Source organism: Calypte anna, chromosome 2 (genome assembly GCF_003957555.1).
Source record: "Calypte anna isolate BGI_N300 chromosome 2, bCalAnn1_v1.p, whole genome shotgun sequence".
In the NCBI taxonomy this organism is placed as follows: Eukaryota; Metazoa; Chordata; class Aves; order Apodiformes; family Trochilidae; genus Calypte; species Calypte anna.
In genome coordinates this window covers 25,361,592-25,389,331 of record NC_044245.1, presented here as the reverse complement: position 1 = coordinate 25,389,331, position 27,740 = coordinate 25,361,592, and the positions used below count along the sequence as shown (strand labels likewise).

The following is a 27,740-nucleotide window of genomic DNA, read 5'->3' as shown; positions in this document are numbered from 1 at the left end:
ACATGCAGACTACTGCTTGAAATCTGTGACTCAACATGCAGGACTGGAGGGCTGCAATAGATGACTAATGAGTTGCTAGCAAACAGATAACAATTTCTGATCAGTTCCTTCTGAAGTGACTGTGGCAATATGTAGGTCTTGCATGTATTTGCTTTCCAAAAGCCTTAAGTACTGGGTCTTGAGGGAAGCTACTCATATATTTTTTGGCTGTCTTGCTTGTGGAGGGAGATAGGCTCCCCCAGAGGGCATTTCAGTCAGACACTAAAGCTGAGGTGAGTAGCCACAGAGAATGCCTTGCTTATTTTATGTTCTGTTGTGGCTTCATGAGAGGAATAGTCATTTCCATCTGGCAATATGAAAGCCTCCTGATAGTGCTGGTAATAAGGCATATTAGGATAAATTTCAATCCCTATTGATAAAGTTTTGTACACATTTTGGTCATGCTGTTATTTCATTTGTATAATCTATTTTATATTTCAGTTTTCTGCAAGCAAGTAGTTTCATAGCTCCTGCTTTTTCCTTCATCCCTTAGGTTGATATCCTTTCAAGAATTTGTGGCATTTGAATCAGTCCTGTGTGCTCCAGATGCATTGTTCATAGTAGCCTTTCAGCTGTTTGACAAGACTGGCAAAGGAGAAGTTACTTTTGGTAAGATTGTTCTTAAATGTACACTCTTAATTTAAAAATCCCTACTTAAGTTAAACATTCACCGTCTGTTATGATAGGAAACACAGTGATTGCTAGCAAAATTGCACTAGTGCCAAGCAACTTTCTGGCTGAGGCTTTTTAATCCTTTATGTGTGCACAACATGAGGTCAAAGTCATGGTGATCTTCACGATTTCTCTGGAGAACTGGTCACTTCTCTCTTTCTGTTCCCCAACATGCCTGTGCAGGTCATCAACAGCAGTGAAAGGTGACTATAGGAAATGATTGTAAAACCGCAAGGAATTTGCCAGAAGACTTGGGTGAATGTTGAGTCTGAAATTACTGTGAATTATTTTTTGTTTAAATTGGCAATATTTCAAGCTAGCTTCCTCTTAAGGCTTAAAGCTTTTTTTTTTCTATGAGATTTTACAGTAATAAATCCATTGTTAACTGCCCTGCCACCTTCCACCTCTTTGAAAATTCAGCTCTTTATTGGAGGTGTGCTGTTTGCATTGACAATATGAGAAATACTCAGGACAGTTTAAAACTTGATTATGGGGACTGTTCATTTCTACATTCTGGGGAGACAGCTTTTGATCTCTGCAGGACTAACTGCCACTTGCCTAATGTAAGGGCTATTCTGTTTGGAAGAAAAAGATAGAAATGGTGGTTTTGAATAACTTCAGACATTGAGCTAGAACTTCAACAAGGATGTTTTGGGTTTTTTTGCCCTAAATACCTACACTGGATAAAAGTGCTGTATCTGAATGCTACATTTGGAAATGGTTAACTGTATATCTCAGTTTCTATTAATTGGTTGCTTAACAGTTTTAAGTGGAAGGAAAATTGGATGACACTGAATCTTTGTCTTTCTGAAACGTAGGGTTCACATGTACTTTGTCTTTTTCTAGTATTCCCCACGTTTCATTCGCAGTTAAAAATCCCTTCCTTTTCCACTTGAACTGACAAGATCCTCTTACCAATGCATGAAGCATCACTGTATTCCTTCTGCCATCTCCAAAAATCTGTATTTGAAGTTGAGGCTGGTGGGAAGACTTGCTGTCTCTTCTTCTGTCTTGTTTTTCTTTGTTTGGTTGATTTTTTTTAATTATTTTGGTTGTCTGTTGAGGTTGTGAAAGATGTGCTTTGTGTGTGCAATATTACTTGTTGAAACAGCTTTTTAGATATTACTAGAGATGCTAAAAGATTTGAAAGAATTTCAGGAAAAAGTTCTGCTGATCATAACGTTGATTTTGTGCCTACCAGTCTTGTGCATGTGTATGGGCAGAGAGGCAACGAGAGAAGGCATGCTTTTAACTCAGGAGGGCATGCATATTTTGCAGAGGTTTTGTTTCAGCACAGAAAAAATGGGGTTCCTGGAATGCCTGTGATGTGCAGGTTCTTGTCTTTGTCAGAGCCCCTGGTTGCTTGGAGCACTTGTTAATAATCTAGGAAGAACTGCAGTTGTTTGATCTGAATACTGAATCAGTCTGACTTAACTTTTTAACTCTTGGCATTCTTGTTTGTATTTTTCCTGCTGGCAAATACCTGCCTTGGGGTTTGACACGGTGAGTCTCAAGGGATTTGTCTGACATTTGAAGGCCATTGATGTCCTTCTGGTGATGAGAGAAACTCTTCTGCTAGGCTGTGTGTAAGGTATTTGAAAGAGGAGACATGCCAACATTGGCAGAACCTCAAGATAACTTTTCTTTAGTTCCTTCCTCTCCTCCCTTTGAAAGCATAAATGCATTTGTAACTTCTGTGATTATCAACACAGCCCAAAGTGGGGAGGATGTGAGAGTGGTCTTAGTGTTGTGCATACTCAGCAGAAATGGTTGACCTTTAGATAAACCTATTTTCCATCATAAGGAAAAAAAGTTTCCCCCCGTTATTAACCCGCTCTAATATTTTCTACTAATAATTACAATACTATTGGTAACTTTGCCACTCAATGCCTCAGTCATGCATCTTTGAGGTTAATTATAAGATCTTTTTCCACTGACTTGAATGAGAGTCAGATCAAGTCCTTATCAAAGTTAGGAGACTTAAATAGGGGGTTTGTATACTGTGGAATTACAGTGTGAAAGGAACAGAAGAAAGGCAAAGGATCATTTTTCACTATACTGCTGCTAAGTGTAGTATCTCAAGAATCTTATTATAAGTCTATTTCATTTTATTGTTGTAAAGAAGCTGTATGGCTTATCTGTGCAGTCATTGTTTTTCTGAATACTGAGATAGTGGTATTTTAGCATATACCAAAGGGAATACAGGGCTTCCCAGCTGTGAACTTCATGTTTTCTACTAAGCAAATCTTCCAAATCTTACTTTTCAACAGATGCCTTTAGCTTGGCACCTTTGTAAAACAAATTAATAATGGGCTTTGTGTCAATTAGCTTTCATACTGAATGCTGTAGCCAAGCTGTGGATATTTAGAGCAATGTCCTGGTTAAAGAAGTTCCAATATTTAATACTTCACACATACTATTCTTGAAAAATGCTGCTCTCCTTCTTTAGCTTCTGGGTTGAAAATACCTTTGCATTTTAGCCATATGTTGGCATCTCTACAATTTTAATTTTTTCATTTCTTTCAGGTTACAAGTTAACTGTAGCCAGTTCTTTGACAGAGCTTGTATCTATTTTAAAGGGCTGATCCACAAGCAGTATGCATATGAGAGGGGGGTGGGAGGGGAGTATTTCTAGTTTATTGCTTTTCGAGGTGAATGAAATGGGCACTAATAAATTAGTGGCCAGTGGCTGCCTCTGACTACACCTGGCCATTGCATCGTGTCATGGATTTATCTGCTGCTGAAGTGTCAAAGCTTTGACAGTTTGCAAGGAGTTAAAGCTCTCAGCAGGAAAGTGGGAGGAAGTTTAGCTGGCTTTTAAATTCAAGGCAAAGAGCAAACCATTGCTTCTTACTGTTGAGTGTTGACAGGCACATAAAAGCTGATAATGTAAGTCCAGGGGTTTAAGAGACTTAGTAGAGTTGCTTTTTTGTCGTATGACTGTATTTTAATGCCTCATTAAAGAAGCAGAGCCCTTTGAAATTCTTTACTAGATGGCATTTAAAAAAAGGCGAGATGGTTGGGTAAAAATGTCAGTGTTTAATAACTAAGTCGTCTTAACCTTCATCTCTAATTTCGGGTGGAGAAATGAAATGATGGGAACTAACACTTCTGAGCTGAGAAAAACACAGCAGTGATATCCAGGGACTGGAACTTTCCTTTTCTTATAGCAATTCTTAGTGCCCTAGTAAATGGTAAAATAAGTATTGTCCATGTTATTTTTGCTCTCAGAGAAAGGAGAGGCACAAAAAGAGATGGGATAGCCCAAGTCTGTGCTGCCAACCAGCACTAAACCTGGCTTTGAAGATTTTAGTTTTCATTTGTTTTAAAGTAGAATTTCCCACTGGACAGAAATTCTTGTTCTCATACTTAATGAAACATAGTTGTGGTGTAGTGTGTGTTTTCTTGGCTCTGGGGCATTTTTTAAGACGTCCTCTGATTCAACATGAAGCTGTTCAAAATGAATGCTGTGCTGTTTTGCTAAATATGAGTGTGATGTAAAACAAGTCAGTCCTTTACTTTTTAAAAAATTGAAAAAAACCCAAACACCTTAAACTCAGCAAAAATGTCAAGAGAATGGGGTGCCCAAAACTGGAATTGTTGCTTTTTTAATGTAACAGCTGCAGGAATGAGCAATGTATTCTGCTTTTGTCCCAAAACAAAACTTAATGTACATGTAGACAGCAGCTATCGTGGGTCTTTGTTTCTCTTATTAATTATAGAATCACAGAATCATTTTGGATGGATAAGGCTCTCAATATCAAGTCCAAAATAATGGTATATAAACACATTAATTAAGGACACATCTTACTAGGCACTCCTGTTTACTTATCTGATGCTTGAACTGCCTGAATACTTGTTAGTAAACTTTCTAAAAGCATACAGCTCTTAGGAGAAGTTTAAATAGCTAGACACTTATTGTAATGAGCTTCAGAGTTTTTCCTCTTATGATAATGCTCTGATACTTTTTCAGTATGCAAATAATTATTACAGGAGTCTCACAATTGTTTTCCTGGCCAAAGCTTAGGTTCAGACTGTGTGAGCTAACTTTAACTCTGTACCTCTGTAACTGTTACAGTTACCTCTGTAACTTTGCTTTTGTTACAGAGGATTATTTATTTTATATCTTGCCCCATATGACTTGGCACTTCCTCTGGGACCTGCAATTCTTTTTATTTTTTCTTCTGCAAACAGCTTAGTGATTCCCAACGTGGTACACTCAGTATCATGAAAAGCAAGGAAAAGCTAAATCTGAACTATCAAAATAGACTGTTGAAGTTATAAGCTTTAGTCACTTGACAAATTCCAATATTCAGTATTTCTCAGTGAAAGTTCCATTGTTGATTCAAATTGATTAGAAACCAATTATAGCTCATGATGTGTTAGCTTGTACCTACACAGTGAAACAATTGTTTGTTTATAAGTGACAATTGCCTTGACATGGTGATCCAGGTGGCAACACTGCAAATGGAGATTTGCTTAGGCTCTGATATTTTTGTTGTTTGTACTGGGTTTTGCACAAATAATGGCCAGTTTTAATTAAGAGAGGATATAAGGTAAGCTGGTAGTAAATTCATTTTTTTCAAAACAATTTTTAAAGTCTTCTTGATACTGTTTTCAGAGAATTTAATTTCTAGATGTATGTCAGCTTGGCAAGTTTTTCTTATTTTATTTTTTGTTTTAACTAACAGATTTTCATTAAATTATCCTAAGTAAAACAAAGTCTGTTTAGTCACAAAGTAAATCAGTCATTTTGTATACTAGGAGAATCTCCATACTTTTTCACAGCTGAGTTTTCTGAAAAATCCTGAATTGACATTTGGTGTTTTGGTTTGTATTTTGTTGTTAGTTTTGGTTGTTTTGTTTTTTTAAAAAAAAAAATTCCCACTGAAAAACATTAAGCTGAAAGCTGAACATATTTCTTGCTCATTACCAAAACCCAGGGATTGATTATAGAATCATCAAACACTTTAGGCTGGAAGGGACCATGGCATCCATCTGGCTCAAAACCTTGCTTGGCCATCAAGACCAGGTTGTTCCGGGGTAACATCCTATTAATGTTTTAAATACCTCTGAGGATGGAGGCTCTGTAGCCTCTATGAGCAAGTGTTTGTCACTTTTTGTGACAAATAGGTTCTGGGTGCCTTGTTGGGGTTTGCCCATGCTCCTGATTGCATCCATTGCCTTTTGTCCTTGCACATCTCCATCTTCCTTTCACCCTCCAGCTGGATAGTTGTAGACAGCACTCAGGTCCTCCTTTAGTCCACCTTTCTCCAGGCTGAGAAAACCCCATAGCTTCAGCCTCTTCATGCATGCTTTGTGCATCAACCTCTGATTATCTTACCTGGGGAAAATATGACGGGTATTTTATTTTAGTTAGTCAGGTTATGCTTTTTACCTTGGTGGAAGTGATCTATATTTGTTTTGTTTTTTAATATTTATCTTCAGGGCAAAAGGGGTAAATTTAGTTTTTATGCCCTTGTGGGGCCTAGTGCTTTCCAAACCTGTGGTCTTTGGCAGTTTGTTGCTCACTTTGAAGGAGACCAGAAAACGTAATAAAGGTATGTAAGACTGTTGCCAGGAAACTGAAATTATGGTTGTCCACAGCTCAAGTAAAAATATTTTAAAGGGATGGCATATTGGAAAAATGTTGAAAACCTTTTATGTAAGCCAGTTTTGTAATACTCCCTGTATAACTTCATGTTACTTCCCCTTACATCCAAGGAGGACAGCAGATGCAGACAAGCAGCCTTAGCCACTGAGAGTAATGGTACTCTTGGAAAGATCCTGGTTAGCAGAGGCAGCAGAAGTGCTCAGGTATCAAAATTAAAAGTCAGGGCCAACCTGGATTGGATGGTGTATGGATAAGTCATGAGGAAGTGAATTCGTAGTATTTAGACTTGACAAGAGCACAAACAACCCGAGCTGGACAAAGGTAAGAGGAGAAAAAAGTGAGAAAATGATCAGGAGAAGGATGAAACTTGTAGAATATCATGGATTTTTTGATCTGAAAAAATCGTGCAGACACAAGCATGTTTTTGTGATAATGTTTCACTGATGTAAAATTAACCTGTAAGTCTGCTTTGTCTTTGTTTAAAAGTTCAGCTAGGGCAGTGAAGGTGCAGCAAAGTGAACTTTCTTCTGGAGGTAGGGCCTCTCTTACAAAAGGGAGTGCATGCTGAAGTTTTGGTTAGGAATCACACTGGACTTCAGTGTTTTCTGGGGGCTTTTGTGGGTTTCTTAATTATTGTAATCTTTAAACTCTACCCACGACAACAAAAGGACATTTGGTTAGCAGTGATGTTGTCTGATCTCACCTCTGTGTACAACAGGTGCTGTACAGCCTTTGCTGCTGCTTCCAGCCACAGAATGGATGTGGTTCACATATGAACAGAAAGCAGCCACTGGTGGTGAGGGACTGCAGCCTCCTGCTTCTCTCCTCTGCTGGGACTGCCTCTGAGGGCACTGGTGCTCTATTGGGGTTGTCTTGCTACAATCCCTTTTCTGCCTGGAGATGTGCCAAGTCAACTAATTCATTTTAAGAGGGCAGCCCAACAGCATTTGTATGCTTTTGCTTTCCAATGGTGTGTGCCATATGTCAGTATGTTACATTGAGGTGAAAAACCATTGTGAAGGCATCCATTTTTTGATATATGTGGACCTTAGTGGCACTTCTTTAAATTATCAGTTTGCATTTATCAAAAGGAACACCCTGATTTTTGAAACTTTTAAAATTACTTAAGAGAAGTATTTTCTGAGGAACTGAATACAGATGCACACCAGTTATCAGGCTGGCATGCATGTATGGTGTCTTGTCAGAGATCAGAAGAGCTGTTCCAATTCAGTGGGTCAAAAATCCACTTTTTATGAAAGACTAACTGTAGATTTGTACAATTGACTACAGTGGCTCCAATTTTAAAAGATAGAGGTAACGGAGAGCACTTCAGTCGCTGGGATAGTTTGGGAATTCTACATGCTCAGATAACTAAAATATTGTGTGTTCTGCTTCTAGTTCATGCTATATATAAAGAAAAAATAGGTGTGGAAAAGGCAGGGAAAAGCCAATTTGAGAGTGAATTTTGTCTGTATGAGGCCACTCCTTAGTTAACAGTAAGGTGAGGGTTAGCCATCTATCATGTGTTGAGGAAAAACACAGGATTACTAGGCTGCATTTCAGTAGGAACCAGAAGCTTCCATGCCAAAAAATACTTAAGCTGTGGCAGCAGCAGGTTAAGCACTTTAAGCTTGTTTTTTTATTTTAATTTTTTTCCCCATCCCTTTTTCAAATTGTCCTCAAATTGCAGACTAGAAGGTAAAAGCTTCAGAAGGCCCTGAGAGCTTGGGAAGTGTTTTGTTACTGCAAATTTTAATATGAAATTTCAAGCAGCAAAATACATATACTTTTGCAATGTGTGCAATTTAGTTTTCTAAATTGGAAAATCTGCTGTTACCTAGCAGTTAATGATTATTTCTTCCAACATTTGGAATGCAGGACCCAAATTGATAAGCTGATAAAAGAAAACAAAACTGGTAACACGTTGGAAGCACTCAAAGTGAGAATTACAGTTTCAATAGGTTTGGGAGTAGATAGTTAGACATTTTAATTGAACTAAAATAGTTCTATGCTAATACCGTACTGTTGTGGGAGTACATTTTGTGGTGCATTTGAAATTGAAGTATTTAAGTGGTGGAAAATGTATGTTAATGCTTTGCAAGAAAGAGATTTTTTTTTAATATATATACCATCTATCTAAGCAAAATAGCTGTTAAAGAAATAGATCTCTCAAGTCTGTATTGGAGAGTAAAGCATAAATTTTAGGATAATTTCTTGAGCCAGGAGTTTGCTTTGATCACTGTTATTAGTGTACTAAACTACTATAGGAAACAATTGTGAATTCTGACCTAAGTTTGTATTCCTGGACAACTACACTGCAGTCAGCCCCTGAGAGTGCAAAGAAAGGTGTTGAATCACTCTGTATTTTGAAGGTCCTGTCTTTTTAACTTCTCCATGATAGGGATGACAGAAATGAGTCCAGATGATGATTTCAGTTATCCATGTGGAAAGAGGGACACTGAATTTGATACTACAGTTTTGGTTACACACAAGCAACACTGGCTTATGTTAAGTAGTGGAATGCTTCTCCATTCAATCCAACAACTGGACTAGCTCAACATTGCTAAATTAGTGAAAATTACCATTTTATTATTTGGGTTTTATGTTGATTTTGGGGATTTTCTCTGAACTTGGAATAACTAGTCCTATTAAAAAATAGACTACCACTTACACGTGTGCGCACACAAAATTATTAAAAGAAGTTAATTCAGGTAATTTTAGGTGTTTATATGCACGTATATATGTGCAGCCATGTTTTTCAGGTGCACATGAAAGTGATCTTTGTCTAAATGGATCAGGTGCACAAATGGATCTTTTTAATGAATCTGTTTTAAAACAGTAGCACTACCATATGACCATATGAACACAGATGACTTGCACTGACCTTAGCTGCTATCTTTTTTCAAATCAACCCCACCCCTGGCTTCTTGAGTCATGTAATACAGTCTCATTATCTTCAAGTTATGTGCTTTGTTTCTGCTGTGCTGTCTTCACACTGAGTATTCTACCAGGTACCTTCCTAGTAATATTTTAAGAAGGAAAGAATATAATTTAACGTGATTTTTTAAAATTTATAATTGCAGAATAGGTTGTGCTCAATGTTTTGCAAGGAATTAAGAGGCAGTGAAAAGAATAAGCATATTTTTCAGGGCTTCTAACCTATGGAAGAATGTGGCTGTAATGACCCTTCTTGCTCTTACTGCTTTGTTGAGGGAAGTTGAAGGGATAAGTAGCTTTCTCTTTCTATCCTTAGTAATCAAGTAATCAATCTGTTACTTATTTTACAGCAAGGCCACTACGAACCTTCTTCAGCCCATTTCCTTTACAAAGCAGCAGGGTCATCAAGAAGATGATAGTAGTTCTTTCAGAGTGGGGTACCTCTTTTAAGTGAATAGGGCAAAATGGACCAACCCAGCCAAGCACTTGGACTACCCATCATAAAATCATAGAATCATAGAATTGGCTGGGTTGGAAGGGACCTCAGAGATCATCAAGTCCAACCCTTGAACCACCGTTGCGGTTGCTAGACCATGGCACTGAGTGCCACATCCAGTCTCTTTTGAAATATCTCCAGGGACGGAGAATCCACTACTTCCCTAGGCATTACTTCCTGATCAGGCATTCCATTGCCTGATCACCCTCTCCGTAAAGAAACTCTTTCTAATATCCAACCTAAACTTCTCCTGGCACAACTTAAGACCATGCCCTCTTGTCTTGTTGAAAGTTGTCTGGGAAAAGAGCCCAACCCCCACCTGGCTACACCCTCCTTTCAGGTAGTTGTAGAGAGCAATGAGGTCTCTCCTGAGCCTCCTCTTCTTCAGGCTGAACAGCCCCAGCCACATCTTAGCTGAGAAGATGTGCTGTGAACATGTTTTTCAAATAGAAAGTCATAGTTGTAGGACAGTCCCAGTACCAGACTGTGGAAAGATGGAAATAAACTCTAACTTGTGCTTTTGAAGTCCACAACAGTAAATAAAAAACCCCAACAAAATAAAAACCCAAACCCAGCAAAACAAAAACCCAAACCTTGGATAAACCTGAACAATTTCAGTAAAACAAGATAATACAAAATATTGAGTATTTTTAACATGTTTAACATACATGTCTCCGTATACCTGGGCTCTTGCACAAGTTTATTATACGTTTTCTGAGTCCAGAAGCATCAAGACCTGGTGACTTTGCCAGGCAGGTGAGCCTGCAGCTCAGTGAGGGTGCTGAGAGGCTGGGGCACGGGCAGAGAGCACCCAGGAAGGGGTGCAGTCCCATGCTGCATGAGCAGGGACAGCGGAGCAGGTCCAGTGACTGTCACCAGCATCAGCAGAGTGGAATGAATACCATGCAAGTCTACAGAGGTGAGGCAGGTCCAATGTCAGACTGGGTAGCCAAGTCACGGATTTGGGGTCACCAAAGTGCATGGGCAGGCTCAGGCATTGCTATGGGGTGGCTGGGGCAGGGAGGACCTGAGGTGATGCTTGTCCCAGCTTTTACTCACACGGCTCTTTGCGTCAACCCTGATCCACATGGTTGTGGGTGAGGCATGGGGGAGAGGTTGCAGAAGCTGGTGTTGCACTCAGGGTCATAAAGATTAGAAAAATTTAGAGTTCTTTCATATTATCAATGAGGATAATTACAAAGCTTGTGGAAATCATTCAGTTCTCATCTCCCTCTAAGCTTTAGGTCAGGTCTTGCTTGCCAGAAAGGTGATGGGGTTTTGTAGTCACAGTAGTGGAACAGCTACTCTTACCCAGTATTTTAGCCTGACTAGCTGGACTTCCTTCTTTGCCTTTTCTTCTGTGTAGGATTTATTTGAAATTACTTTTTTAAAATGCTCTTTTCCATAACAGTCTTTTAAAGGAAATTGTTTCCAAATGCATGAATGGAAGTGCCTTACCATTAACAAAAAAACATTAACCAAAACATGATTTTATAAAGGTAACACCTTTTGCCTGAGCAGAATGACAGGGATTTGCATAGTCAACTTATCTCTTTATGCTAAAATATCTATTCCACACTCTTTGCATTAATTTTACTTCCTTTAGTCCATATTGTATCTATATTGCTTGTATGTTCTTCTTTAGGGCCTTAAGTATGATGAACATATATTCATGTCTTTTCAAATTTGTCCTTTGTTTTCCTCTTTGCAGAAGGTACCTGTGTTCTTTACAGAAGTTCCTATTACCTGTATCATCAGGGTAAATGTTATTTTTTATCAAGACCCAAGGTTTTGGTACAGTATTTCTATGTCATGCACAAATTGCCTATGTGCATATATATGCAACATATATAAAATGTATATAGCATATTAACTAGATGAAATAAAGGCAATTATGACAGCTTTTTAAAGGGAAATATTGCAGCTGTTTTATAAGGGGAGTCAGATTTTTGTAGATTATAATGGATTTTTTTTCTGTATGTGCATTAGTATTAACTTTATTGAACTGAGCAACAACACTGCATTTATTCTAAATAAAACTCGCAGCTATTTGTGCAAATAAGCAGTTTGAAAGAATTTCAGATTTATTACATCAGCTATTTAGGTGCTGTAGTTTGTAAAGATTTTAGTAGGTTGTTCTATCCTTTTACAATTCCAAATTTCCAAATAGACAATTTTCATTTGGGGAATTCAGTGGTCTTTGTTGTGTCATAAGAATCTGTGTTTATTCCAAAGCACTCTTTATTTCTAGTTATAATTTTTACCACAGTATGGAACTGTGAACATAGGATACTTGTTTGTACAGTAAGCATTTCAGCACAGATACTGGTACACTGGAGAGAAGAAAGTCCCCAGGACCCAAAGGACAAACCACACCCACTATAAACCAGCAGGCAGTTCAACCTGGAGGGAAAATAGAATGTCTCTTTTATACAGTGATCAGAAGTCAGAAACCAATGATAAGGCATCCATTCCTTAATTAGAGGTAGCATGGGGAAAACCAACTATTTATTACAGAACTTTGCAATTTATTTTAAAATTGCATTTCAAAGTTTTGGGTTTTGTTTTGTTTTGTTTTTTTAACACAAGTGACACAAATGACAGCATGGATTTTAAAAATGAGTATTTTGAATCTTCTCCTTCAAGCTGTTGCTTGTTTTGGTTTCCAACAGCTCTGGTTCAAACAGTGCAAGCACAGAAACAGTTGCGCCTTGCTAGCTTTTGATCTTATTCTCTTACAACTCCAGACAGTGTAGCATTGAAATTTTTTCTTTTAAAAAACCAAAACAAATAACCAGTGTTTAAATATGGATTTCAAAGATTCCGTTTATCAGATTTTTAATTAAATTTTGATTTAGGATCTCGCCACAGTTATCCAGAGAGGTTGTGGAACCTCCATCATGCTCAAACCTCAGCTGGTCATGGACCTGAGCAGCCTGAACTGGTTGGACTTGCTTTGGCAGGATGTTGTACCAGATGACATTCAGATGTCCTTTCCATCATAAATTATTCTGTGACTCTGTGAAACTAGTTCCTTTGAAAAAAGGTCTAAACATACAAAAGAACTGGCTACTTAAGGACACTGCTGCTTTTAACTGTGTTTAGTTCAGCAACTTGTGGATAGCCATGGTACTTTAGCTGCAGGTTTAAGGTGAAACTACACTTTAAGATTGTCCATTTTTTATTTCAATACTGAACCTAGATGATTAGGAGATGATATTGTTAGATCTGAACAGTAACTTGGAGTGAGTTCTGGTATGTAATTGCATACATTTTGGTGGTTAAATCACAGGCCACAGCACTTAAGGTTTGTGCATGGAGCATGAAAGGTCTTTAATGTCTGCATCAGGCAGTCTGACTACAGGTAAGATGAGTCAGTGACAGTTTTGTGGATAAATGGGTTATGACACTATCAAGGAAAGAGGAAAAATGCTGTCCACTGAACGTGCATAGGAGGTTAAGATAAATAGTTGTGAAAAGGAAGTACAGGGTACATGTAAAAAAGCAGTGGCAAACAGAATACTGTGTCTCATGCCATCAAGGACTCAGTAGAAGCACAGTAAGTAGGTAATCTTCCAGTCAGCTACCTGTACTCTTTAATCCAACATGCACTGTCAAAAAAGCACCTGCTATTCATTGCTAAGACATAATGGTATCAATATACAGGATGATTTTGAAAAGATCAACTAGTGTAGGGAATTTTCTTGCTATTGTACTAAATACAGTAATGTGGTATCCTGCGTTTTCCAAGTCACAGCAAAAATGCATCTTCTGCTTGGACTGTTTGGAAGGGTATTTTTATGCATATGAACTTCTGAAGCATGCATGTAGCCTTTAATCTCTAAAAGAGAAGGAGGGAATGCAAAGGCCCTGTATATATATCTTACTATATTCCTAGTTGGCTTGATGAGGTCTAAAGTTCCATTGCTGTGAGTTCCTTCGCCGTTTGTAGTGCAAATAATTAAACATTTTATTTAGTCTGAAAATACCATCCTTTTCACTTCTTGATTTTCTTGACCTGGAATTTTTCTTTTGGGCCACAACTAAGGAGTGTTTACAAGGCATAGAGTTACGGGAGCAAGATGTATTGTTCCTTCAAGATACCTTATGTATGATAACTAATTAAAATAAAGTTACAATCGCATAATCAGAGGACACTCTGCAACTTTCATATGTTAACAAGTTGAAGTTGAGAATGTGAAGAGCCTGGCCTCATCAAAAGGAATTTGAGACTGCTTTTATAGTAGCTAAGGTTTTCCTACATCCCTGCATCAACCAAGAAGTTCCTAATCAAGTTCCTAATTTAATCCAAATAATATAAGTGTCTTGCTCTGGGGAAATTCAGGAGATGGGATGGGAGAGAAAAAGGAAACAGATGAGCATTCTTCCTGCTGGCTCCCTTCTTTGAGAGAGAAAAACAGGACCTTCATAGAGTGATCTCCGATGACATATGGCAAAGTGCTTTAAGCACCTTGTTAGTAGGAAACATGTTAAATAAAAGACATCCAGAAGAGGGACAGGACCTCACCCCGAACCGATTGGCTTTCCCTCCTGTTGCCCTGAGAGCAGAATTTTGCTCCTGGAGAATGCTGGCAGACAAGATAGATCCAAGCTGGCTGTAATGGAACTTGAAGACATGAATGCACAATGTTGTCCTGGGGCACTGTCTGACATTGCTTGAAGAAAATTCTCATAGGACATTCGGGCTTGAAGTTCTGAATTTTAACAGTTTGAGGTTAAGTGGGGCCAGTCGTTCTGTTCATAAGTTAAATCCAACTTGCTCTTTCACCACTGATTCCCTGGGATCAGTGAGTGGGTGGTGTGTTTTTAAAGATGAAACTACTGGCAGTGCTGAGGGATGGGAAAACGTTCACAGTATCATCTCTGCTCTCCCTATGAATCCCAGAATATGAACAGCATTCATGCTTTAGAAAAAACTGTCCCTGGGGGTAACACCAACTGCAGTGCTTTTGGTCCTTGGGACGATTTTTTCCTATGTCTTTATCCTTCAGATACTCGGGCACTTTCTGGCATCTTCCTAGCTCTCAGCTATTTGCACCCTGCTTTCACTTTTTCCTGCTTCCTTGCCTCAAAATGGGAATTTCACCCTGGCTGGTTTTCCCCAGGTCAGCAGAACTGCTGCTGCGGGTGGCTGGCATGATCTTGCTGACAAGCCACAACCCAAGCTGTGCAGGAGACGGGACCTCACGGCTCCAAGGAGTCGGCTCCCACCTTTGCTTGTGGCGCTGGGGTGAGCTGGGAGGCGGCTCCCAGGGCTGCCTGGTAGGCAGAGGCTGGCTCCAGAGAGGTGGCTCCAGAGAGGTGGCTCCCAGCTTGTTCTGCACACAAAGCTCTGCTGATTTCCTTGCCCCTAGGCACCAGCCATGCTTGGGAACTGGCTTCCAGCCCTGCTGTTTGCAGAGACAGACACAGAAGCTCTGGGTTTGGGCTCCTGGTCTTTTTTTTTTTTCACAAAGGGTGAAGGGAGCAGGAGACCAGCTCCTGGCCCTGCCTGTGGGTAGGGAGTGTCTCCTGGGAACCAGCTCTCCATGCCCACAGGAACTCGCAGGAGACAAGGAACGGTCTCTCGGCTGGGGCTGGAAAAGTTGTACAGCAATTAGGAAGGTAAATAGTAAATGGGAACTTCTGGCCTTGAGCTTGTCTTTGGAAGATATCTTTGCCCTATATTTTTGGCTGAGACAGACTCACGCTGAAGTGGGTGCTCTCATGGGATGCAAGAACTTCCTCACATCTTGTTGCTCTTTCCTGTAGATAAAATAGGTACAGTCCAGTTCTAGCAATGTATGGTCCTTTTTACTGACTGTACAACTTGGTGAGTTTCAAACAGTTATTTCTTCACCAAAAATGCCATGTATTACCAAAAAGTTTGCCAAACCATTGCCTAGGTATGACTACTAAAATGAACTAAATTATGGAGCTTGCATTTAGGTGTAATCAAGTAAACTTGTCATGCTGCCCCCCTCCTTGTTGTAGAGATCTAGGATCAAAGTCTGCTGAGTGGTGGTGGTGGTGGTGGTGTGTTCATTCCTGCCATACCCTCCCCAATCCCCTGCCCTGCTTTTCACTGCTTGTTAAGGTACCTACAGAAAAGTGGATCTTGAAATACTGGTGTTTTTGTAATTGATTTGTTTGAATATGGAGAAGTCTGGGAATAATACAAAAGTCTGAATTGTAGTGACACAGAACTTTCATTGTTAGCAGCTTGAAAAGATTACGCTGAAAATTGGTTAGCTTTAGTCATCCTCTTATAAATGGTCTTTCAATTTTAATCTTTTCTTGCTTCACTTTGAAATTTGAAATATCTAGTCGAGTCTCTTCTAATCAAATGCTGGAGCACAAAACTTGACAAGTAAAGAGATTATTCAGAGATTGTACTTGTGAACTTCTAATTTGTTATGATTTTGGTAAACAAAAAAACAAGGTTTGCTTTGCAATATGTTACTAATTTGTAGCCTACAGTATTGCTTTCCTGTTAGAAAATATTGTATTGGCTTTGCTTGTATAAATGTCTGCTTGTATCTGTTCTTATTTTATTATTAAATGAACATTTTTCTTTTCTTCCCAGAGGACGCTAAGCAAGTTTTTGGCCAGACCACAATTCATCAGCACATTCCGTTTAACTGGAATTCAGAGTTCGTACAGCTGCATTTTGGAAAGGATAGAAAAAGACATCTAACATATGCGGAGTTCACCCAGTTTTTACTGGTGGGTCTACTACAATACACTTAGTCAACTTTAATAAGAAAAATGGAAGAATCACAGTAGTTGCAAACTTGCCAAATACCACACTGGTAGAGAAGTTGCAAAATAGACTGTAGAGTATAGGCTTTTACAGTCAGAGTGATGGACATTAATATTGCCTTGATAAATAGGATTTGCTTGTGGTAAATATGCTGACTGAGGCTAGCTTTTTTTTTTTTCCTTTTTCTTTCATTTTGGGCATGTGTGTGCAGAAGGTGATATTTTCACACTGTTGTATAGCCAGAGACATGAAATAAAAAACCAAAACCTGAAAATGTCCTGTATATTTAAAATCACAGGAGTCAAAGAATGCTAAATAACAGAACCAAACATTTTGGATCCAGTTGCCAGACTGGTATTATATCAGCATGTTTACCAAATTTGTATTTAATTCAGTGCTGATATCCAGTGAGGATGTTGTTTTGCTGCAAGTAATTTTGACCTTTTTTGAATTAAGATTGTCTCAGGAAAATGTGGTATATAAAGAATAAAATGCAATCTTTTACAAGGAATTCTTGGCTAAAAATACTTTAGGGTACTTGGTTACAGACAAAAAATATTGTGCTAATAAAAAATGAACAGGTTATCTGTATTCCAGCAGTAATGTTAAAAAGTTCTATAGGAAAAGTGATCCTTGGAGTGGTAAAATATGTGAGTTTCTTATTTGTATTCTGTCTGAATACCTAATGCCTGTATTAGTATTTACACTAGAGAGTTTTAAAATGGAAACCTCCTTCAAGACTGCGAGGTGTCTTTTTTCCTTGTTTACACAAGTATGTTAGTTCACAGTGGGAGGTGGTATCATTTTGATGAGGAATAATTAAGATAATGCTATTGAGACAAATGTTTCAAATTGACTTTGTAGAACAGAGCCTAATTAACTGTGTATGAAGAGGACGTCAGATATCACATGATTAAATTGTATTCCCTTAGGTTTTGTATTGACTAATGTAACTTCGAAGTAGCTAAGACATAGACTGGTTTTGTGACAGAATAGTGACCTAGAACCTCTTTTGGATAAAAAATAAAATGTTACTGGTGTCCATGTATCTTGATTTTGATGGATTAAAACCACACTCTTAACAGAAGAAAACTTGGAGAAAAACCTATAATGAAAAAAGGACACTTTTTTCAGGACAAAATACAAAACAAAACAAAAAGAAGGGGGAGGGAGGGAGAGCAGTGAGGGCAGTTGGAGACACAACCTCATACTGAGGTATTTGGAAGATTTGAATTCTTTCTTTGTGTCTTTGGGTTCTTTCATGTTTTTTCTTTGAATTAGGAAAAGCAAGAGCTGAGGCAGGAGTTTTCTAACTTTGGAGATGAGTCCTAGTTACTAGGCTTTCTCATCCTGTGGAGGGGTACTTCTCTTTCCTTGTTTAAAATGTCTTGTATGTGAGAATGGTATTTGATTTGGTGTGTCTTGCCCTGCCTTGTTTGTGCGTTTTTTAGCCAGCTCTGCTGCAAAAGTGGAGATTAACTAGTTGCAGTGCAGAGTAAAAGATTGTCTTGGAACACATCAGTCATCTTCATGAGCCCTTTTGGTGATGATGGATTATACGGATGATGATTCTGGGTGTCCTGGGAGGTTAGATGCATTCAGGAAAAGTTCTAAGGCTGCTAATAAAGATCCTCTCAGCATTGCTGTAGGCAGCAAGGACTTTCATATTAATTATTGCCCTAAGATTCTGCTGAAGTTGTCTGCTACTGGTACAGTCTGTTAGGATGCTCAGTCAGTCACAGTAATTGAGTACATCTGTTTACCCATTTTCTAGCACTGTAAGTCTTTGAAACATCTAAGTTTCCTTGCTGATATTTGGCTTGTGGCATTGTACTATAGGTACTGAGGTTTGGGTGCAGAAATGCCTCTTGGCACAAATTGGAGAGTTAATGTTCACATGCCCAAAACTATTCCTTTAAGGTCTGTAACCTTTGGTGCTCTGCCTTTCCTTCTGACATTCTGTGTGTGCATGAGTCAGTCTCCTTGGTCTGATGTCTAGACCTTGGACCTTAGACACCAGGAGACCACAGTGGATACCAAATTACCTTTCTGAATTCCTGATGTGTTAATGCTCTTTACATTGCACTTAATATGGACCAGATGGGTCTGTAAAATGCTTCAGGTACTGCTTTGTAAATACAATGCAATTTGCAGCTTTAATGAAATAATCCAGCCAGATTCAAATTCATTCACATCGGGTCCTTATGCCCCATAAAATTGTTACATACTCATTATCTGTCCCAGCATTTGGGCTAATCATCACTTCTGGCATAGCTGAAGGTATGTGGAAAAGTACATTAGTAAATTTTGTTCATGTACAAGGTGGATCTCTTCTGGTTAAATAAGAAGAGTTTATATGGGTTTCTGAATATATGCTGCCTGCACTTTTTTTATCTGCTGTAATAGAGATGCCCAAAAGCAGAGCCTCCAAACTTCTTGGCTCTGTTACATCCTGTTTGCATCAACCCAGAGCTCAAGGTGTGTTGGTTTTACCCTTCTTCTCATTTTGCTAGCTTAAAATCAGCTCATGTAGTGTGTATCCATCACATCCATATCTGTTTGCATATGGTCATGTTCTATTGTCACTTAAGTGGCAAGTCTGCTTCATGAAGAGCAACGTTGGACCCATTCTCAGCATATGAAGTCTATGCTGCAAGATTAATTTTAATATGCTTATATGTGGGCCTGATAAATCCATTTCCACATTGCCTGGGTATTTATATGTACCCAGCAGATTAGTTGATGAATTGGTACTCTTTATAATTGAACTCTAGGATCTACTTCAGTGGAAAGGATTGTGCTGTATGTGATGACTTGTAGATCCATTGGGATGGAACCCAAACATAGATTTCTAAATGGAATGTAAAGAAGCTTTTTATGAGCCCAGGTAAAATCAGTAGATAGGATATAATTTTATGAAAATACTGGTGCCAGCATGCCTGCCATGATGGCAAGATTAACTTTTCATGAAATATTAAGGTATCTTGGAGAATTCTGGACTTCCAGCATTAAGGGATAAGGTTGTTTTCTAAGTATATCTAAGTAGTTTGCAGAAAGTCTAGTCAGAGAAGGTTCTTTAGGATGTGTAATTTGTATTGCAAAGCAATGAAGATTGTATTTCTTTAAACCTTAATCTGTCTAGGTAAACAATATTGAACTGAAATAAGTGAAACAAAAATTATTGCTAGTCAGATAATGTCTCTAAACATTACAACTTTGCTTTATTGTTTTTCAGTTTATTTTTAAGGTGATATTTTTTAATATTAGCGGCATATACACACCGCAGACCATGTTAGGAGCATCTCAGAGATTTCCCTGAGAATTTGCTAGTCGTTACTGAGCTGCATTTTGAAACTTAATCATGTTATAAGATGTCTCAACTTTCAGGCTTGGAGGCAGAGGGAATAGATAGCCTTTCTTTTGAGTTAAACACATTAAGGAGATTATTACGTTGTTATGCAACGTACACTGATTAAAGAAGTGGCATCTGTCTGGTTCTTTTGTGACAGACTTCATAGGTGAAATTTAGCTTTGTGACTGTATCACTATGTAATGGTCTGCATGTTCTTGTAGGCCATGTTGCTGCTGTGATCCTGGTTTGGGAATGTCTGATGGCTGAAGGTTCCTGTGTTTTTTTTTCTGCTTGGTGTAACTGGAAGATGCATAGTGCAGCTGAAAATAAGCATAGCCCTTTGTGAGAAAGCAGGATGAGTCCTCTGTGTCTAATTTGCAGTATGCTTAAACTATTTCATTTCTGAACTAAGAGGAGGCACGAAGAGGGAGCTCCAAGACTGGCAGCATCCTACTCAGTCTTGCTCTCTTGACAGCAACTCTTTCCTAGCTAAGAAGAGCATGGGCAAGTGCCAGTACTGAGTCATTGACCATGTGTTTAACCACATGGGATTATTCTCTCTAGAGGGTTCCACATATCATAGAATCATAGAATTGGCTGGGTTGGAAGGGACCTCTGAGATCATCAAGTCCAACCCTTGATCCACTACCACTGCAGTTACTAGACCATGGCACTGAGTGCCACATCCAGTCTCTTTTGAAATATCTCCAGGGATGGAGAATCCACTACTTCCCGGGGCAACCCATTCCAATGCCTGATCATATATCATATACCAACAAGTTTGAAAGGAATCATCTTAGCAACGAGAAAACAGGGTGTTTGGGCCTGTACTCAGCTGCCTTTTTGCAATTATCTGGGTGATGACAACAAACATGCACCTCTGGAACATGAACCATGCTTTGCTTCTGTGGCTCAGCCTTGAGTGTCAGCCAAAGCCCCACCATGTACATGTACCTCCAGACTCACTGATGGGTGTACACAGACGGTTATAGGTTGGAACTTTGCAAGTGGTGTCCAGATTTTTTACTGCATTTTAGTGCTGAATTCTGCCAGCAGAACGCTGCCAGCAATTTCAGTGGTTAATTGAATGAGTGGAGGCGAAGAAAGCAACATTCAGTTTCCCATGTAATTCTTCTCCGAAATTCAATTTACTTTTTTTCTTTGCTAATGCTGACACTTAATGACAAACATTTTTGCTCATTTGTTCCTGTGCTCCTGCCAGCCAGGTGGTGAGTGTTTACAGATACAAGAGTTATTATACCTAACTCTTCAGAGCTTTCTGCTTCCTGCATAACTGTTTGCTTCAGGCTGATAAACTTTTTTTGTGTTTTTGTGCTCCTCCCACTGTAAACCTCCCAAAATTGCTTGCTTCCAAATTTCTGTTGAAATTATAGTCACAATTGGAGTGTAGCAAAAGATCACAATGGCTGCATCCAGCCAGAGTGAATATTATTGCTGAATTTGTAACACCTCCAGGTAGGGGGTTGTAATGTAAAAAAATGTGACAGAACTGAAATTGTAACACTTCAAATTATAACCCCCACATCAAAAGCAGAAATTTCTGAATAATTCTGTGAGTGAAGCAGTGTTGAAACACTGATCAGTCCCTTCCCTCCTGCCTAATTTATTCAGAAGTTTTCATCATATCTTTGAGGTCAGGGTACAATATTTTAATTAGAAATTAGGACTAAAATTGGAGAGGCTGAAATGAAAAGACAAGCCTGGTTTGTGTGGCAGTGTACATCCATGGCATGAGGAGAAGGAAGGATGGCAGCTGAAGGTCTCTGGCAGATCTGATCCTACTCTGGCTGAATTTGCCTTTTTCTTTCACTCTCAAATTCCATTGAATGCTGCTGTGATACAAATATCAACTTAGATGAGAACTTCTTCACCATTAATTCTTCATGTTGGTGATTCCTGGCTAGCATGAGTCTTGGCTCAATATGACTTACAAGGCATACATTTGCAAATATAATGAAAATAATAGAATAGTGTCATCGTCTGCTGCAACACTTGCTTAGTATTGTTGACATACTTTTGCTCTGATTCTATTTTCTGAATAACTGATTATGCATATGTATTCAGAGTAAGCACTGTATTTCCAGTGTCATTTGTAAACCTTAAAATTAAAAGGGAGGACATGGTAATGATTTTTTTTCATCCATTTGGCAAAGAAATCTAAACTTGGAAATTTAACTACATCACTAAAAGGTATTTTTTGTTTTGGCAAACCTGTAGAACTGAACATAAAGTTTGTATGTTTTATTAGTTACCATCTATGCAGAATTGTTCCTTTTAAGTGAAAAATAGAAAGCAGTCTAATGGTAATTTATGAAGAAAGGTGAAGGCCACAGTAGAAAAAGGTAGAGTCTTGAGACATCAAATGCCTTTTTTCTTTGCCTCAATCTCCCAGGGATACATTTGAATCACAAAATGAGATCATCAAGTGGTTTCAACAGATAATGCTTGTGATCTCTGCCTGTTACTACTGCTGAAATATTGAGAACAGATCTTTTATCAGTCGTGATACAAGGAGTTCTGAATTAAACTGCTGGTTTCTTTTGTAGAAAACTTAACTATATTTTTTAAGTGGAGATGCTTTTTGAGGGAATGTTATCACAATTAGTGGGTGCCTATGTGAAAATCTCTGATGACTGCAATCTCCTCATTCAAGGACTAGCAAATGCTTTTACAGAAAGTATTTTGACCTGCTCTGACACATGTAGTAAATGGGATAATACACCTCATGGAACACTTTAATGTTCATGAGTGGGAGGTTATCTGCACTGGTGTATTGATACGTGCCCTCCATTTCTCAGTGAAATGAATTGCATGTCCTGGTGTCCTGACAGCAGAGAGATCATGGTGGTTGTCCTAGATATTGAGCTAAATGTTGGAGACCATATGTGCCACCAACAGAGAAGGCTAAGAGTTACACATACAATATCCAATTGAAATTAGATTACATGTAATTGTGCTTTTTAAGTATGAGATATGCATGAGATATGCACTGTCTGAAATGCAGCTATTAAGGTACAGATTTTGAACCTAACCACTTTTTTTTTTTTTTTTTTTTTTTCCATGAATGTGTTCAGGAGATACAGTTAGAACATGCAAAACAAGCTTTTGTCCAGAGAGACAATGCTCAGTCTGGAAGAGTCACAGCTATGGACTTCAGGGACATTATGGTCACTATCCGGCCACACATGCTGACACCATTTGTAGAAGAATGTCTCGTAGCTGTAAGTAGTTCTGGTATCCCAACTGGGAATGTATTGGCCTACAGATTTGGGATCCTTTTATGTATGCCTCAGTGACTATCTGTGGCACATAGTCCAGTTTGTAGATGTATATATTTAAGTTTAGTAGTTATTAGGTACACATATGAAAGCTAATCCATATTGCAGAATATGTGTCCTCTATGTTTTTGGTCTCCTGAGACAAATGATAAAGCAGAAAGATGGACCTTTTTAATGGCCTACAAATGTAGAGTTTGTATTGACTATTTTGAGTCATTCCATCACAGCAGACTGTGTCAAATATGTCAAAATACTGTTGCATCCCACTTAGGAAGTCATCTTCAAAGGACTAAATTCTAAGCTCCTCAATTGGAAGGTCCCACGTGTCATTTCCCAAGCTCCTGGGATGGTACATCACACAAGGACACTCAGTGTATGTTAACTGATAATTGTTATACTTGAGTGTACACATTTTTTTTTCATTTTGAAGTGCATAAACCAAATTAAATATTACAATTCTGCAATTTCATTGAAGAAAAAAAAAAGGGGGACACTTGCTTTGACCACAGTTTTCGATATTGGAAATTTGTAGCAGCCCTTTCCAAGTAACCCAAAGTCTGGCACTGTCCAGGTTTAAAGAAATCTGTTCTGCTTTGATTTTGGAGGGACAGTTCCACGAAGTTGTCTGAAGTGATGAGAAGGGCAAGCCCTGTACAGAATATTGAGAGAAGCATACATTAAAAAGGAAAGCCAGAAGACTGACAGTGAGATCTGATTCATCCTTGATTCTCTCCCCAGTCTTGTTACCAGCTTTCCTGGATCATATACTGTCTTGTAAAACATAAGATTTTTGATTCTTCCTCAAGGTCAATTAAATTTTGGCAAGCTTATGCACTGTTTTCAGAAATTTACTTTATCACTGATCTCCTACTTCAAATAGAGAGTTGATCCAGTAACTTTTTCTATGTACAGACTCAATACCACTTTAAAATACAGATTTAGGCTCAGTTCTCATTGAATGAATAACTGTTTGAACCTTACTGTTCCCATTTTGTTTGACTGCCTGACATAAGCCTGAGAGCTTAATGCTGATTTTCCATGACTTGAAATGCCTCTGAATTTAAATGTTTCAGTTGACCTTTTTCAGAATGTTTTGATTTTGTTGAAATCTTCTGTATAGTAATATACTTTAAATGTAGAAGTAGATTTTCTCATTACTAGAAATAAGCTAACTTATGAAACATTTCCAACTGAAGCAGTACTGAAACTTGAACTTTGTAAATTACTACTGGTTATGTTGTTATAATCCTGCATATGTATTTGTTTAGGTTTGGAGGGTGGGGAGGGTTTTACATTCTGGTCATGATTAGTTTCAGTAACATAAGGATCTTTCATAGTTTTCTTTATTTTTGTGGGTTTTTTAAAAAAGCAACCCTTTGCTACTGTTGCTCTTGTAAAATAATATTGTTTGAAAACTTTTATTTCAAGATTTTTCTTAGCATTATAACTGTCTCCTTTCTCTTTTCTTTTTTTACTGTCTCTAGGCTGCTGGAGGTACTACTTCCCATCAGGTCAGCTTTTCCTATTTTAATGGTTTTAATTCTCTTCTTAACAACATGGAGCTCATTAGAAAGATCTACAGTACTCTGGCTGGAAACAGAAAAGATGTGGAAGTCACTAAGGGTTGGTAGATATGTTTGCAGTCTGGAAGTTTCCTTGGGCATTTGGTTGGGGCATGTGGAGGGAGAGACCTCATCTGTATGCTTTTAAATCAAGGGGAGGGGGTGAAAGCCTCCCTCACCAGCATTCCTTGGTACACCAGTCAGTTTTCTGTACTCCTGCTGGAGTCCACCCTCCAGGTTTTTCATTTTATTTCAATCAGAAAAAGGTCCTAGTAAACTGAGGGTGGGGGCAGGGTGAGGAAAGCATGTAAAGATACTTAAAAGTTTAAAAAACTTCCTAGGACTCCTGCCAAATTGGCAGCCTATTAAAGTGACCTTCAAGGGTAGTTGAAGAATTCCATAAACTTGTATTGGCGGCACAGTAAGCTGATCTACAAGCTTGGAACAAGATGTTATCTGCTGTATCTAACCACTTTTATAGAGAATTCCCTGTGCAACGCCAGAGTTTCATTAATGTGGCCTACTGGGACTATGCATGAAAGGCTCCACATCTCTTGACTCGTGGGTTTTCTTTCTGTTTGTGTTTTATTTTATTTTTTTCTCTCTGACCCGCAACTGATTGATACCGTATGTCAAATATCCGAAATACTGCTGATAGTGCTAAGCCTTAAGACCAGAGAGTTGAACTTACTTATATGAAGGGTAGAGTGGTTAAAAGATACAGTTATGTAGAGGCATCTTGGTGGGTCACTCTTAGTCTCTTTCTCCCCCATCAGCATCTTTTACTTATACTAAAATATAAAGCATCTCTGGGGTGTTCTGGATTATTTGTTCTGGTTTGATTAGATTTTATTTTCTATATTTTTATTGTGTTGCAGAGGAGTTTGTGCTGGCAGCTCAGAGATTTGGTCAGGTTACACCTATGGAAGTTGACATCTTGTTTCAGTTAGCAGATCTGTATGAGCCACGGGGGTAAGTAGAGAATTATCTATCCCTCTCCTGTTCCTTTCCTTCTGCTCCTTCTTGGAAGGAGTGGAAGGTGGTTTTGGGGAATATGAACAGTTTAGATGTCATGTGTTAGGTAACTTCTTGTGATCTGAAGTCCCATCTCTAAGGCAACTCATAAGCTAAATTAATTTCCTTAGGCGCATGACGTTAGCTGATATTGAAAGAATTGCACCTCTGGAGGAAGGGACCTTGCCCTACAACCTGGCTGAGGCTCAGAGGCAGGTAAGAGAATCCAGTATGATGCTATGATCTGTTTCCAGTGCCAGGTAGATAGGTAGCCATCCTCCTCCTGTGTTGCCAGCTAAGCTGCTTTTCCCTTGTGCCCTGTATCTGGGAGGAATACCTTCTTGTTAGAATTTTTAACCTGTGTCATGTCCTCTCCATCTCTTCTCTGTGCCTATTTCTCTTGTACTGCATTTTGACAGGTTAAATGTAATTTACTTTGGAAAAATAAAATAAATATGAGTGTAATCCAGCCATTCAGTAAATATTAGGTGTACACATAATTAAAGTGCTTATGTTTTGTGATTCTGTTGCTTTCTGTTCTTTCTAATGAGGAAAGAAGCTTGCTACTTCAAATTTGCCTATTAAATGGCAGCCCCTTGTTTTGAACACATGTGCAAGTTCCTGGCTTCAGAGTATTCTCTGCTGTGCCTTGTGCTCTGCTCTCTCTTAAAATAGGAGAGATTATGTTTAGCATACCATTGCAGTTTCAGTAAAAGCAGTAATATTCCCTTCATTTCCAAAAGCTAAAGGATATTGACTTTCAGTGGTATAACAGAAAATGAACTTTTGTTGTGTCTGAGGCAAGAAGAAATAGGAGTGTTCTTTAAATGTCAAACTTACTGATTTTTTTAACTTTCATATTATTTTAGCATATCTTAACTTTTTTATTGACACCAGTTTCTATACAGATGGATTTCAAACTAACCCTCTGTTTCTGTCTTTCTCTGCCTCTATTTTAAGGCAGCCTTAACTCTGTGTCTTGTGGGACTAAGGGGTTTTTGTTGGGTTTTTTTCCTGCTCTGGGTCTGTGCAGAGACGCCAGTTTGACCACAATGAGTTGGTGCAGGCTACATTTTTAGGACTACCAGGCCATAAGCCAGGCCTCTGTGTGTGTGTGTGTGTACACATGTGTCTCCTTTGCTTCTCTTTCTTCTTCTCCTCCTTCTCCTACATGTGAACACCCCCACCACTCTTCCAAGACAGTATCTAGGGTGGAGGCTTTCTGTTTGTTTGAGCAGTGACTAAATGTTGACTGTGCTGGGATGAACTCAAACAAGCTGTCTCCCAAAATCTCACCATCTATTCCTAGAAGACTCCTAAAGGAGTTAAAACTGTTTTTGTTGGACTGAATATCAAGTAACCTAAGTTACAATAGGTGGCAGTAAAATGTAGCCAAAAAATGTGGGGCTGAAAGTATCAGCTGCTTCAGTTTTTGTTCTGGGGTCACTGCCTTTGCTTATATGATATATATCATTTTAAGAGGGTAGGACATATGAACCTGTTTAAATCTTACCATTTCTTCTTAATATGCATCCTACCTTTTAATTTTTCCATCCAATTCCTTTTTAATGTGAACTGCTTGATGACTGAAAAGATTATCAGCTACATGGATACCTTCAATTTATTTTCTAGCCAATTCCAACCACATTAGTATATTAGCTAAAACCTAAACACATTTTCAGGAAAGAAATATTCATATTTTTATTTTTCCTTTTACTTGTGGTATCCTAAAAAAATAAAAAGTGTTACAGAGAGCATTTTTGTAAAATTTAAATCTGGAGCACTTCTGAAATTTATTTTTCATTGGGTTGAATCTAGCACTTGTAGACTAAGCAAAATTAAATTGTGGGGTTGCTTTATGAAATTTTCTTTGGCTAATATGTATGAACAATGCTTGCATATTTGTTTTGATAGACTGACAAGTTATAGGTATCCCTGGTTTTGGCAACAGTAGAAAGAAATCCTGAACTGGAGTTGATTTTAGTTGTAGAA

The 27,740-nt window shown here is 38.5% G+C and overlaps 1 protein-coding gene across 2 annotated transcripts in view; it reads left to right on the top strand.

Annotated features, from left to right (window-relative positions):
• SLC25A13 (solute carrier family 25 member 13) overlaps nucleotides 1–27,740 on the top strand; it is a 98,795-nt gene that overhangs the window by 32,944 nt on the left and 38,111 nt on the right. For both annotated transcript variants that reach the window (XM_030445562.1, XM_030445561.1), the window contains 6 exons: nucleotides 533–648; nucleotides 16,345–16,484; nucleotides 22,969–23,115; nucleotides 24,657–24,795; nucleotides 25,613–25,706; nucleotides 25,880–25,964. In XM_030445562.1, the coding sequence (XP_030301422.1) occupies nucleotides 533–648; nucleotides 16,345–16,484; nucleotides 22,969–23,115; nucleotides 24,657–24,795; nucleotides 25,613–25,706; nucleotides 25,880–25,964 (721 nt within the window). The remainder of the gene's footprint in view (nucleotides 1–532; nucleotides 649–16,344; nucleotides 16,485–22,968; nucleotides 23,116–24,656; nucleotides 24,796–25,612; nucleotides 25,707–25,879; nucleotides 25,965–27,740) is intronic.